The 15118-nt window shown below is 43.8% G+C and overlaps 1 protein-coding gene across 1 annotated transcript; it reads left to right on the top strand.

Annotated features, from left to right (window-relative positions):
* The first annotated feature begins 460 nt into the window (after positions 1 to 460).
* On the top strand, positions 461 to 13983 carry LOC112570436 (actin cytoskeleton-regulatory complex protein pan1-like). The gene is made up of 4 exons (XM_025248848.1): positions 461 to 765; positions 810 to 855; positions 5692 to 5805; positions 6319 to 13983. The coding sequence occupies exons 1-4, from the start codon at positions 461 to 463 to the stop codon at positions 7240 to 7242; spliced, it is 1389 nt and encodes a 462-aa protein (XP_025104633.1). The 3' UTR covers positions 7243 to 13983.
* Positions 13984 to 15118: the final 1135 nt, after the last annotated feature.

The following is a 15118-nucleotide window of genomic DNA, read 5'->3' as shown; positions in this document are numbered from 1 at the left end:
GGCTTTACAATTTTTTTTTCAATTTAAAATGGATGGAGTTCAAAGCTCCTCATAAAACCAAGAACAAACTTTGGGGAGAGAAGTAATAGTTCGTTCCTCTGCACGTAAATGTACTGTGGTGGATGCTTAAAATGGTGAATCTTTGGATTGAACTACACAGAACACTTTAGTGTCTTCACATGTCAAAGCCATTCTCAAAAGAATAGAAAACAAAACAGGACTGCATAGTGAGCTACATCTTTATGAATAAAGGATTTAGCTATAACATTTACCTTGTCATTTTAAGTCAGTCATCATCATGGATTAAACCACCAAATAAGGAACTGTGTACCATTTTATTTAAATGTGAAAGAAAAGAAATAGGCAAGTCATAAAAACTGCTTTTGCAATCTATTGGATCTTGCGAGGAGGGTATTATTGACATTGTATTAAATAGAAACTTTGATTTTTTTTTGCAGGCATGACCACCTGTAGTGTGCAAGCCATAGCCACACACGCCCACTCCTCTCTTGCTCTCATGGGCTCTGGCTCCGGCTCGCGCACTGCTGGTTCAGGCTCCAACTCTAGCTCCAGTTCCTCTCCACCCATCAAAACTGAGCCTGTTCAAAGCCCGTCCACTTCGGCCAGCAGCACCCCTGTCTCACCGAGTGTGAGGCGGACCCCTCCTGTGGGACTTCTTAACACCTGCAACCTGGTGCAGGATGAGAAATTGGTGGTTGCTACTTTGGCAACGCTCAACTCTGGTGATCCAAGCAACATCATCAAGCAAGACCTTCGCCTCATCATACAGTCACGCCGCAAGGCTGAAGGGAAAGGGAGCTGACTGTTGATTTTAAGACGCCACCAAAGGACGAGGTTGGTTACCTAGAAATGTTCCGTATGCCAGAGTTTTTGCTTTTTCTCCTGTAACTATATCAGAAAGGTTAGGTGAATCCCTCCCTGAACACAAAAATTTAAAAAATGATTTTAAAAAAAGCATGTCGCAATAAAAAATTAAATTGATTGCGATTATCTGAACACGTGAAAAGCAAATTAGACATACTTGGCAGATTTGAACATTTCAAGCAACAGCATCACATTTTAATCTTGTATGTATATTCATCACATTTAAATGGCTGGGGTGGGGGTTTTGATTTAACTGGCTGCTTCTGTTTACAAAATACTGCTTAAGAATCTGAATTGAAGTTAATTGTATCATCTTTAGGAAAAGAACAAACAGCTTATCTCAGCTCATGGATGTTGTTCTATTAAAAGACTCCAAAGGAAACAAAATCTTTTTTGTTTAATGATTCACCAAACTTCCCAAAAAGTCATTAATGGTCATTATGCCTTAATACATTCATAGAATTATGAATAGAAAAGGCAAACAATTGGTTCTTTAATCCACAATTTTCAACTTTTTATAAGCTCCAATAAGAAAGTACTATTGCAATATCAAAATATTATCCTTTATCCTCGTCTGTGCCTTGTAACAGATGTTCATACTGAAATGTTTATGAAACCTTTGTGTTGAACCTGCCTCAGAATAAAAGCCTAATCTCCCTCATTTAAGGGTGGGTGGGTGGGGGTTGTTGGCTGCGTTACCCAAGCTAGGCTCTTCGTGGAAACGTGGTGGATTGACGCGCCCCTCTCCTGCCTGATTGTAGTTGACCGAGGAAGAGGAGGAGAGGGCACGTAAACGCCGAGACCAAAACCGTCTTGCCGCCCAGCGATTTCGTCTAAAACAGCGCAAAGTTTCCTCTACCTTGAGTGAGGTGAGCACATTTTTTGTCACATTTATTTTTATTTATGAATCTTGGGAGGTTTGAAGGGTAATTTTTTGGGAATTCTGTAAGTGTTGAAACCCAGAATTTTTAAATTTGTTATTTGAAAATAACACAATATCTGAATAAGAAGATTGTTTTTTTAGGATGGCTGGAGAAGGAAATACACTTTGTTTTAATGGAGTTGGAAAAAAAATTATAAATTGTCTAATATGTCATATCCTATATGGCATCTGTTTCCCACAGATATAATTTAATAACCAAAGTACAAGCTCCAGGTTTTGTCAAAATAAGTCTTCAAAAAATCTTGTATACAAATCTTGAAAGTCAGAACTTAGATCAAAGGGAGATAATTGCATTGCATACATAATGCAGGAATGAAAAAAAATTCATGTCACACACCGCCTTGCCAAATAGCAAAACATTCTGTAGTTATTAAATTTAAAATGGCTGAAAAGGGAATAATTTTCATTAGAATTGGTGAATTAAATTTTGCTTTATTTCCAGAGAGTGAGAAAGCTGGAAAAAGCCAACATGAAGCTGAGGCTGGAGATAGAAAATCTTGAGTCTGAGAAATTTAGCTTGTACTCCTTGTGCTGCCATCACATCCGAGAATGCAAGAACTTTGATGAGAAACTGAAGCTTCAGCTGGCACTGCGTGGAGGCTTTGTTATCAGAGACACTCGACGCTGGCCCACTTGATAAGACTAGAATGAAAACTGTATTTCTTCTATGAACAGGTTTCTTGAGAACAGATCCAGGCACACATGTGCATACATGACTGCATGTAAAATTTCATTTCATCATGAAATCTGAAAGTTTCAAAAATATTTCATAAAAGAAGGGAGGAAAAGGAATATTAATAATAATTCCATTACATTATTTATTAGGAAGATGATTTATTGGCTCTTGCACAAATATAAGTGAGGGTAAAGAAATGTGGGTAGCAAAATGTATAAAGCGATATGGAAAATAGAATGTTACATTTTGTTATATAGTTATAGCTAAATACAGACCTAGACAAGAGTTTAGGAGTTGAACAGGATGATATGCTGTTGGAAGATCATGTATCCTGGGTGTTTTCATGCATTCTGTAAACCTTATCCATATCAAGCTTTGCAAGTAGCTTTGTTACTTTAAAAGAACTTAAACATGTGAACCACACAGTGGATGCAGGTGCAAAGAGATGACATCCAGTGCAGGGGTTGTCGGCACCACTCTTAAGACATCTTCCTTGCATCATGACGACATGAAGCAGTCAGCTGCTGGTTGGTGCAAGACACTAACCTTATTCAACTGCATTTCCCCTAACTATTGTCATTTGATGTGCCAATCCCCATTTGTCTTGGTATGTTTTTGCCTATCTGCTCAGCCAGGGATTTTGTGTTTTTAAATGTTGTGGAGATATTGATAATAAGATCCTGGAGAAAACCCATGGAGAAGGTCGCTGCTTATTTTGAGATTAGCAAGGAAGAGGAGGAAATGTGCAAATCCTGAGACTAAACCAGTCCGGTAGAGTAAATAAAGATCTTCAGGTCCTTGAAGACAGTAGGAATAAATGTTAATGTGATGTGGATGGAGTACTTGAACACTTTCATGAGTTTAATGTGGCTTGACAGGAGTGCCCTGACACTTGTAAGCCCTTTGAACAACCTTACTGTCACACAGAGGAAAAGGATGCTGTGGCACAGTGAGGGTTTGGTTTTGGTCTTGCTAGGAATGGTAATATTTTAGCATTAAGGCCATGATTTGAGATGCAATTAATACCCCATGTTGTACTTGACATGGGAAGGAAGCTTGCAAAACTGTTGACATTTGTGCATCTAGCGCTGCCTTCCAGTATTTGTCACAAAAGATGTTGCAAATCTGCTGCTTGCTTTTTGCACTTTTTCCCTTGAAGATTTTAACTTTTGTGGGTTGGTTACTTGTATTGTGCCTGAGAGTGCCATGAAGTCAGTACTACTTGTGTTTTGAATCAAGACCAAGAAGAGGTGAAGCAGCAACTGGGAGGGTGGACAAAGAGGCATCACAGCAGATGAAGGTACAGACCCTGAACTGAGCTCTCATGTAATCTACTGCCAAGGTTACACTGCACCTGTATGAAAGTGTTAGTATCCAGGTAGGTTCTGCTGCCAGCAGAAGTTCCTAAGACAATGACTGTTCAAAATCAAAACCAAGAAACCCCCAAAACATATTTTAGAACACTGAATTCAGGAAAATTGCAGGTAAGACAACTTATGCTCATCCTGCTGACATATGAGCTTGGGTATGCATGCATTAAAATATTATTATGCATGCTTGTACGTATGTTTGTGCTTTCTGTGTACATTTAATAACAGAGAGAAATGTGCAAGTTTCTGAAAGAATGACGTTTGAATACTGGTATTGTTTACTGTAGATATGTGAAGGACTAAACTGAGTGAAGGTGGGAAGAGGGAGGAAAATCTCCCTTGAGATGTTTCCTTTTGCTTATTAATCTTTTCTGAAAGGTCTGTGAAGCTGTAAGAACATATTTTTCATTGTATAATTTATTAACTTTTTTTTTTTTTGCTAACCTATAATCGGGTGGTTTGTATGAATTTTATTTGGATTTTTCATATCTGGGCATTGTCGGTGATGCGTGACTGTATATATACATCTCAGCCACACAATTGTTACAAAACTAATTTACACAAGTATGTTCAATTATTTTATTCCCCCTCCAAAATCAGCGTTAGCCAAAGGACATATGTTCACAATTTTGTTCATTCAACTTGAACATGCATAAGCGACAAACTTTCTTCATTTGATGGTGAATGAGCAATCCGACACAGTGCACCCGTTAAAGAAAGAGAAGTGGAGTTGGTGATTGTGCAGCGTTGCTTGGAATCCAAGCTGGATGGATGCAGATGTAATTTGTGGACATCAGTGTTCTTTTATGAAGGCTCTGTAGTCTTTTTGCCCTTGCATCGTGATCTATATTACACACACGTTTGCTTTTTGCTACTGTAAGCTAAGCTACTGTATCCATCAATATCTCTTGGATCTTTCAAATTTCTTATAAAAATCTTGAAGCAATGTTTTTCTTTATGTGCTTTCTCTCTTAATCTGTCTCTTTTTTTCTTTTCTTCATTCTTTCTGTTTTGTGTTCTTTCTACAAAGCAGTTGTTTCCAAGGGCTGAAGCTTGCACTAAATTTTCTAGCTGTGGTGCAGTCAATATTCTCTGTTTTTGGTTGTATTTTCTTTCAAATTTAGTTGTCACTCAGTTACAGCCATTTAAAACCAAGCACTCTGATTTGCTTGCAAATAAAACTACAAAAATGGAGCAATGGTGTTATAAGTGAAGAATTTGTATGTATGCATGCATGTGTGTACGAGAGAATGCAGGAAGGGAGCGATAAAAGAACAAGTTTTGTCTAATTTGTTCTTCTGCTGTTAAACTTGGTGATTGTGGACATCTTCAGTCTTCCAATTCATTTGACCATTTGGTAGTCATGTCCATTACATGTTCACTTACGAGTTTGGTTGGTTTTAAATACTTAAATATGGTTGTGGCTTAACATATCTTGAAAGAATATAGACTCTGTCATTTGTAGATATGTATACCCATTTGCTTATATTTAAAAAAAGGAAAAAGAGTTTCCATCCAAATTTTTAGGAAATATATCTCGTCTAATCTTAGAAAAAAATGTACCCTACCCCATACTTTGTCTGCTGGAACTGGAGTAAGCCTACAGCTAATGAAATGAATGCCCTTGTGTCTATATGTGGCAGCAGTAGCTAATAAAATTACTTCCCTTGTGTCTATATGTGGCAGCAGTAGCTAATGAAAATAATGAATGCCCTTGTGTCTATATGTGGCAGCAGCAGGTAATGAAATTAATTCCCTTGTGTCTATATGTGGCAGCAGCAGCTAATGAAATTATTGCCCCTATGTCTGTGTGGCAGCAGCAGCTAACGTCTGAGGAGCTGGAGAAGCGCGCCAGGCGGCGGGAGCTCAACAGGCTGGCGGCCAAGCGGTCCCGCGAGAAAGGACAACGACGCAAGGACAGTCTCCTGCAGGTGGCTTCATTTCACCTGCTTGTGTAGTTTTGTGCTCTGGGTGTGTGGGTACCAGTTATGATCGAAAAACGACGAGTAGCTTTGATTAATTAAAGAATAGAACTTTTGTGAATAAGCATGGAGAAGAGACCTTGCATTGGATTTAGGACCAGATGACGAAGGGTTATATTGCCAATAAGGACATAGATATTTCTGGGGAGTAAAATGTAAAATTAGAAAGTAAAAGAGAGGTGACAGGTGACTGCAGATTTTTAACACCTTATGTATTTAAAAATACTTATATTTAAAGATATAAACCATCTGTGGAGGGGTTTCAATTCGTATAGTGTTTGCCTAGCGACACAACATAGCCGAGACAAAAAAGCAACTGTAAAAATATTGGGTGGGCATGTTCACATTGAGGAAGTGCAGGCTCATCACCTGACCTCGCGACCCTGTCACAATACACGATGCTGAGCTCCCCTCTAGGTTCCACGTACCATGTTAGTTGTAGCCATGTGCTCGGTGTTTCAGGAGATTCACTCGCTGCAGACGCACAACGTGGAGCTGGAATGTGCCCGCACGTCGTTAGTGGAGGAGAAGGCGTCGCTGGTGCAGACGCTGAAGGTGCACGTGCCTCATTGTCACGACCCCATCGCCGTCGCCCGCTCGGCACAGCTGCTAGCCGTGTCACAGCGTCTGACGCAGCTGCTGGACTGCCCCTCCCCTCGCCTGTCCGTCCTGCCTCCCCCCGCCAGGTCGGTGGACCCTGTTTCTTTGCCTCTGGGGATCGAAGTTGCAGCAGCTCCGTGTGCCGCCAGTCCGGCACTGTCAGAGGACGAAGACCTCCGAGGAACGACCCCGTCCTCGTCGTCTCCTCCTTCTCCTTCTTCCATCCCAGCTGTGGTCCACCCGGCCTTGCCGCTGCATAGCGCCCCGCATCATGTCGCCTACAAGCCTCTGCCCAGTCACTCATCATCTCACACGGCGCCAGTCTTGATTCCCGCGGCCACCCCGTTTCACCGCCCGCTGCCGCCAACTAGCACATCGCCCTCGCTTTCTGGCTACCCGGGAGGAGCAGGGATGCGAACGATTGCTTCTGGTCAGCCGGAAGTGGCAGTAGTCTCTGACCTGCGGTCCGTCGACGAGAGGTCTGGAAATGGACGCCGTGGCTGCCGCTGCTCTGCGAGAGGAGTTCCAGCGTCGATACCCGTTTCGGGTGGCTGCTTCCACACAGGTGCGGGCCCCGAGAACGCCTTCCCCGTCCCCCAGCCCCACCCACGTCTCCGACGCCGCCTCATCTGCATCTTCTTTCCGGGGCTTTCAGCTTCCCTCCCCAGTCTCTCCCCCACAACACTCCCCGTTGCTGCCGTTCTCGGGTCCCGGAGGCCCCCATTCGTATCACCACCATCCCTCCGCATCTCTTGGAGGGGTCCTGGTACCTCACTCCATGCCTGAACAGGACAGCCTGGGCACTGGGATGGAGGACTGTTCGGCTGTGGACAGGGAGTGCAGGTCCGTTCCTGTTGCTTACCCGGTGTCCCCTCCTGGTGGTGGTGGCGGCTTCGCCTCCGAGACTGCGACCTTCGGCAACCTTCACCTTCATTCACCTCTCATTTCCAGTGGTGGCGGCGGAGGACTGGAGAGAGAGGTTGGAAAGGTGGTGAGAGAGAACCAGGAGCGGACAGAAATGTTTCCCCGCGTGCTGCGGGGTGTGGACAGGAGCTCGGCGACCCTTCCCTCGTCCTCGCTGCAGTCTGGTAACCGATTCGCACCCGGGCATTTTCCCTCCGCCTCGGAGACCACCTCGGTCAGGGACAGCACCGTCGTACACTTCCGCCGCGGGCCCGTCCAACGCGTGGCCAGCTTTCACGGGACGTCACTCGTGTCGCCCGCCATCGAGCAGTTGGCTCCCTTGAACCTCAGCAAGCGCCGCAACAGCGAGGACTGCGGCCTGGTTCACGACGGGGTTGAGCGACACTTCGAGGCTGAGGGTCGGCACGTGGCAGCGGGCTCCACACGTGGCGTGGACCGTCCTGGTTGAAAAGAGAACAAGCAGACGTTGTCGACGACGGCGAGGACGACAGCGACCTGCCTCTCAACTTGGTGTGTCGCGAGCAGCCGACCGTTGCGGAACGAGCAACCCGCAGCTTGAGAGACGTTGGCGCCCTCAACCTCATCAAAAGAGAAAGCGTGGACGTCAGCGGTTTTCAGGACGACGATGACGTCACGTTTGCATCTACATCGCGCAAGCTGACGCGATACAGTAGCCGAGATGACGTCAGCTAATGTTCTTCTCCCCTTACCCCAACCTTCAGCAGGTCTAGCGAGGGTCTAGTGGCCGTGGGTAAGGAGGGGGTGGGGTCAGGGGTTAGCAGGAGGGAAGAACCCCCGCAGTCTAGCTCTGATGAAGCGTAGCCTTGCGGCAAACGTTTACATTTCTGTGTGTCTGCGACAGTCCCGTGCTGCAACTCACGTGTGCGTGTTTTTGGGGGATTTTTTTCTTATTTTTCCCCTGAAATTAAGCGACCACAGACCGCTGGCAGCTCTTTTCTGTTTTGGTTTGTTTAGTCCTACCTGCTTTGTGTGTACGCGCGCGCGAGCATGTCTTTTCAACCTCTGAATGTACAAGGTTAGAGGTCATATTTAGACAGGGGCAGCCCCTGACTGTTTTTGTAAACCTTGTGTGTGTGTGTTTTGAGAGGATGCGTGAAATGGGAGAGAAGAGAAAATATCGACAACATGGTAGTTTTTACTTTGATCGCGTCTGCGTCCCGACAGCATCCGCTTAACAGATACGTCTCAAAGGCTTGCTTTTGCAGCCATTCTATTTGTCTACTAGCCGCTAACAGTCCGCCAAATGTTGTAGCGACGCCATTTTGTCTACGGTTTCAGTCTCCATACCCTGGGGTGGGCCAGTGTGCACGACGACGACTTCGCTCAAAGCGTTTATCGCCGCCTTTGATATTACACGGGCAATGCATGGTTTACAGGTGCTTTCCCAGTGGTGCTGGTTAGAGTCAGTTACGGGTGGAGTTGTAGGGGTGGGGTAGTGGTGACGTGGGAGTTTTTATGGGAAATGCATTTGGGCAACGGGAGGACAGGTCTTCGTTGCCGACTACATCTTTGCCAACCGCTTTGTTCGAAGTCACGTCGTGCGAAGCTACCTTCAGAGGATTTCGATGGTTCCCTTCCGCAACTTCCCCACCCCACATCCCCCATCACTGACCCTGATTAAGGGGTCAAGGAGAGCACCAGCTACGCTCTTCTGTCAATCGGCAGCAAACTAAGAACGGCGCGCTGGTAACGTAAGTCGCCTTATCCTCGCGCTCTTCTTCAATACCACCCGCAAAGGACACCGGTGTTGTGTGTGTGTTTGTCCTTGGTTTGTTGTTGTTTTTTTCTTCCTTTTTGTTTTTGTTGTTCTGTAACTGACCGTTATTCCGTTATTAACGTGTCTGCAATGCGCCGAGTTGTGAGTAAAATATTACATGTTTACAGTATTAAGCAGTAGAGTGCTTAATGGCAGCTGTTATCCCCTCTCCCCTCCCTCCTGTTTTTGGTATGACGTCACATTCAGTTTAAATGTACTGACGTCATCGACGTGGCGGAAGTGACGGCACACTATCTTCCCCGTTATCGCTTCGACGTCATATTGACCTCATTTCGGGGCATAAAAAAATTATAATTTTTGTGGATTTATATACATTTATATGTAGAAGAAACATTTTTTATTACGTTGACAGTCGGGCAGCAGTTTATATTATGAGTATTACCTTGTTGACTTGTTTATCTTGATGCTACACGTGCTGCCAAACAATGCACAGACCACCCTAACCAATCATTGCTGGCAATACCTGCCGAAGACGAGTGTTGTTATTTTATTTTTGAACAGTATACGATGCAAATGTAGATCAGTTTACGACAACAACAACAGTTTAGAATTTCATACTGTGTGTATGAAGAAGGGGATTGGATTGTCCATAGCTTGACCCCTTGAGTGACCCCCAGATTCCATTACCGAGGGCACACGCCGGGGTGTGTCATTGTGTATGTGTGTGTGATTGCTTGCTTCGTGTATCTAGTGCTAGTATGTCAACAGAATATTGCTTTCCTTTCCTTCCCCACTGCTGATCATTGAGCTTGCTTTTCGATTTGCAGGTGGGCGTCAGGTTTGTGCCATAGCTTAATGTCATCAGTGTCTTTACTTCCATACGTGTGAAAGTAGAGCCTGCGAATTAATGACATTAATATACAGAACGGACAGAGGAATCCAGTCGCCGTGGTGGTCACCAGCCAACAAAATTATTCATCAAATCAGATTCCGCCAGTTATAGGAAGAGCAGTTCGAGAAGTAAATTTCTCTTTGAATGTTGCAAAAGTTATTAGCAATGAACTTATTGCTGATCCTGAAGAGACATTATAATCGTTATCGAATATTAATCCTAATGAGGAGGTCTTTTAGGAGGGAAGTTAGGAGACTGGTGACTTCCACATCGCAAATAGCTTGGCTTGGTTTTCAAGGATAGATGCACCAAAGTGTAGGTTAAGATTGTACGGGTAAAATAAGCTTTAAATTTGTTCAAATAGTACAAGTAGGCATCCTAAGTATTTCTTCTTCGAGGCTGTATTGCTTGTGTTCGATACCTGTGCAAGACTTGCAGACACAAATGTTTATAACCTTTAAAGAAAGTCCCAGCTCCTGCTGGAAGGTACCTGAATAACTTACATGACACGGATGGAGGAGTTGATGTGACCTGGGGTATCTATCCCGTGGGTATGTAGACTCGTGCGTGAATCCAAGTCTGCAAGCTCACCACAGAAGGTTTGAACACTCAGAACATCTTCCACCCTGGGTGGCAAGAACGCAATCTTCTTCTTCTGCCGCGCATGTGATGTTGATTTTGCAGTCGCCCTTGTTGTTGTGTGTTTGGGGTGGTTTGTGCCATATCTGCTCCTAGAGTATGTATAGATGTAGATGGAGTGTAGAGTATTTAGTTGTCTGCCTCGTGTATATACAGCGCATCGTTTTTGACTGTAGAGACAAATATTTAATAGATTTTTGTTTATCCCACTAAGCATATCATTGCCGGTTGAACTGTGTGGACTACTTCAATGTTTTTGCTGATGGTTAGATGTACCCGGCGTACGAACAAACAACGGTTACACTTGAGAGCAAGAGGTCACTTCCAGAGACCACAAAGGTTGGCCCGGTGCAGACTCAGGACCACACTGACAGTTATAGTTAAAAAGCTCGGACACGAACTAAAAGTTTGTCATGGCCAGTCACTGTCCAAGTCATTTCTCATTGTTTCACGGAAGGGTCTCCATCTCCCTCCCTCCACTCCCTGTACCCACACAGAAGTCGTTTATCTGGAGGTTCCGTTACGTGGCTGTAGATTCTTTTTATTTTCTAGAATAACCTGCATTTTTATTATTTTTTTTTTTAATCAGATGTCAAAGACAGTGTCTCAATTTTCTGCGTTTTGTGAGAAAAAGAATATGTAAATAGTTGAGAACGGAACTGCTGCTGCAATGTAACTGGTGACTGTAGAAATAATTACTATTTAATCAACGGGTGAAGGAACAATAGGGTGTAACTGTGCAGCTAGTTGTTTTTTGCTAGGAAATACCAAAGCTGTGTGAGGTCACACAAAGTTCATGTAAAACTAAAAGGGTAAAGCCGAAGGTTCGGGTGGGAAGGAACGGCGACAGCGATCTCCGATAATGAACAACAGAGCGTTTGGTGCAATTCGAGACAAAAAACTGTGTATCTGCTGTGGACAAGTTAAAACAAACTATGGAAAAATTGTTTAAATAACAAATCAGATAACAGTTTTCTTTCTACCTTTTTGTAATGTCGTTGCTGCTTTCTTAATTGTTTTCTGGGTCAGATGTAGATAGAGAACACTTGCGTGCATAATTACCTGGCGGGAGGAATGACTGCATTCGTCAGTATGAAACAGCGGTTTCTGTAGAATAATATGAGCATTGGCCCTCGAGACTATGGTGTTTAGTCCGGCTGCCACTCTGTCCTTTCTGTAACTGCCTTCTCCGTATTCAAGTTTTTTTTTTAATAGAGCATGTTCATCATCTCCTCTAACATTATTTGCCATACATTCCATACTCGTTGAGAACTCGCCTTGCTTGTCTTGTAACCTGATGCTTGGTGATCACCCGCCTCGGTATTTCGAGGTGGGGACAAAGGTCAATGCAGTGAGGACTGGCTGTCCTGGGTTCAAATCTCGCCTCGGGTACCTGTTTACAGGGCCGGCTGCTTGGTGGCTTTAGTTGATGGCTTGAACCACCCCAGTAGTAGTTCTTGAAGATGATTTTTGCTTTTGTTCACTGCTACGCTTCCCCCTCCAGGTTTTTTTTTTTATAGTTCCTTCTTTTTTTCAGGATTATTTCCATCATCTTCCACTCCCCTCCCCCGTGCGTCTCTCGGGGTTTATTCGTCTTCTGTCAAAAGACCACGTGGTTACAGAAGGACAACGCTGACGCAAGTAGTGACGTCACCGTCCCCAGGAGGCACGTATCGGGATTTCAGCGTGATATCACGGTACCCTGCTCTTATTCGCAGCAATGTATTCTCGTCCTGAGATGTGTTGTTGTGTCACATCCTACCATGCAGTACCCTGTCATGCTAGGATGTACCCTTTTGTGGTCACCTTACCCTCGCTCATGCTCACCGTGTTCTCACAACAAACTTCGTTCCGTACCCAGGTCCTCGTCTCTCACAGACCTTGCACCGTGCCCATGTATTAAAGTTCCCTTCATCCCCTTCAAAATTCGTACATGGGGGCAAGGTACTTGCCGTTGTCCCACGATGTCTCAGGCTGATAGCCTCCTCTTCCGGAAAAGTACCTCTGGTGTCGTCTGTCGTCGTCCTCAGTCTTGTTCCTGTTTTTCTGTGCTTAGCCTCGGCAGACTTCATAGTCGTGTCCTAGCTTCTAGTTCCATTAGAATAGTGGAGCACAATCTTGGTCACCAAAATGTCCATTCCTTATCCCACTTTCCCCCCAACACCGCCCCTACCTCCATCTCTGTTTCCACACTCGTGCCAGTTTTCGCTTTCGTGTCCATGAAACTCAGGTTGATAGAGGTAGTCGGGTAGTGTAGGGGGGAAATAGAATCCACCCGAAGTTGAGAAAGAGTGTGTTCTTGGGATATTTTGTGTAACTGTTGATTAGTGGATCAAGACTGCTTTTATTTGGACTTCAGCTGTGTCGTTACCTGCAGCTGGACACGATGTACAGCTGTGACGAACGTCGTGTCGCTACTAGCAACAACGCATCGCTTGCGTGTGTCTCCAGCTTTAAACGGTAGTTTCCTTAGCGACCAATTGTAACATTTTGTTCACCATAGTTGCCTGCTTATCACGTATCTACCAGAGACTAAGTAAGGAGACCGCCTAGGGTCTCCCCCTACATGTACAGCATTAAGCAAACGCTTATATTCAATGAGAAAATATTTTGGACAAAATATTCTGTACAAACCTATGTGCAGGTGGTTCTTTCTTTCTCTTTTTTTTTTTTTTTTTTTTTTGTTTTTCAGTCTTGAATTTGCGTGTTGTTTGTCCTTTCCATACCGCTACAGCTGTTTCGGGTTTTTTTAAAGACGATTTTAATTTGTCAATTAATATCAGCATACATATTATACGCTTGTTGCAGCAGATTGTTATAACTATCAACTGATCTTGTTATCTATAGGCGCTGAAGGGCTGGCCGTTAGTTTTGTTATCCAGTTGTGCACCGTTTTACTTTATACGCTATTGTACTGTATATTATGGACTTTTTTTTTAAATTTCTACCTTGTGAAATTCCTACCTACCTTCTGCATTTTCAGCAAGATGCCAGGTATACATAGGGCGTTTTTTTCTGGCGTTTTGTCGTTGTTCTGTTTCGAAGGTAGCTCGTACTAAATTTTTCTATACTTTGTTGTGCAAGTTGTTGCTTTTATTAATTTGTTTTGAGAGTTACTTTGCTAACCATTGTTACGGTGTAATGTGTAGACAGGAGCGTGTGAGGTCGGCGTGTGTGCACGCGCGCCTGTACATGTATGTGTGCTTGGTGATTTCACACTGCGTGTGGGTTTTATGTTCACTTTTTGATGATTTCTTGAGTGAAGAATACCCTTGTTGGGAAACTACTCCATGGTCGCAATCACAGACCCATCTAATAAAGCTGCTTGACTTTATCTAGAATGTTTGAACGCGTGGCCGCTCTTGTGTTCGTGTGTGTGTGTGACTTGATCTCGTGTGTTTGTCTGTGTGTGTGTTTCCATGTTGATTGTGTGTGTATACAATATGTAATCCTGTACAATATTATACCGGTTCGTCCTCTCTGCCAGCCTCTTGTCATCCAGTATGTAAAGGAAGTGCGCTTGATTAATTATTATTATTATTGGCAATGAATGTAATAAACTGCTGACATTATACACCCCAGTTGGCCCTGTCACACAGAGGACTTGTTGCATCCACTCTCTGAACAGTTCGTTGCCAGACGTCGACTAACAGCAGCGCCAGCGATGACATCATCATCGTCACCGTCGTCAGCTGTGCACGTGCTTTGAGCGGCGCGTTGCTCCCTGGTCCATGCTGGGTGGCTTGCAAAATAATATATAATATTATGTTAACATATTATGTTCACGCCTGCCTGGTGTGTGCTCGTGCGTTAGCAATTATTTACCTGCGGGCATGCGTAGGTGTGTGTGTGCAACAAGTTCAGAGTAGCTTCCCCTTACCCTCCCTCTGGATGTGTTTGATGGCGGCTGTCGTCTCCGTTACATTCCACATTCATTTACACCCACCTCACATAGCAACAGTAATATCAGCATTATTATTATTATTAGACATGTTTTTGTGTATCAAGGAGAGCCAGACACGTGTAACAATAAACACTACTCCCTCCCCAGTGTTACTGATAATGACTACACTCAATATAGCCATTGCTGAAGCCTAAAGTCACTAGTGTGCGACTAACCTCGGGACATTGATGTCAGTAATGAGTAATTTTATAATATAAGCATCATGATATGAAACTGCAAGAAATAACAGTTTCTGTTGGCCTCACTGACGTCTGTGTGTGGAATCGTAACGACAAACGGTCACTGACGCTTCAACTGATAACTGACAGGTCTTCAAGACAGTCTAAAACATTCACACACTTTTTAAATTCATTCAACCCTTAAAATCGAATTATATACAAGCAGCAGTTCATCTGTGAAATTTTATTGTTGAATAAATGTAAATATAAGACAGTGTTATATCAGAAAATAAAAGTTAATAATGATACTAAGGATGGCAAAGATGTTAATTTTTATTCTGCTATTA

The sequence above is a fragment of the Pomacea canaliculata genome, linkage group LG8, assembly GCF_003073045.1.
Source record: "Pomacea canaliculata isolate SZHN2017 linkage group LG8, ASM307304v1, whole genome shotgun sequence".
NCBI classification, from domain to species: Eukaryota; Metazoa; Mollusca; class Gastropoda; order Architaenioglossa; family Ampullariidae; genus Pomacea; species Pomacea canaliculata.
The sequence above is the reverse complement of the archived record's forward strand: the minus strand, read 5'-3'. Positions and strand labels throughout refer to the sequence as shown.

Excerpts from the sequence above, each read along its gene's own strand:
- LOC112570436 (XM_025248848.1), top strand. The coding sequence starts at position 461 with ATGACCACCTGTAGTGTGCAAGCCATAGCCACACACGCCCACTCCTCT. Across the intron at positions 766-809 it reads GATCCAAGCAACATCATCAA|GGAAAGGGAGCTGACTGTTG; the intron begins GCAAGACCTTCG and ends GCAAGGCTGAAG. Across the intron at positions 5,806-6,318 it reads GCAAGGACAGTCTCCTGCAG|GAGATTCACTCGCTGCAGAC; the intron begins GTGGCTTCATTT and ends TCGGTGTTTCAG.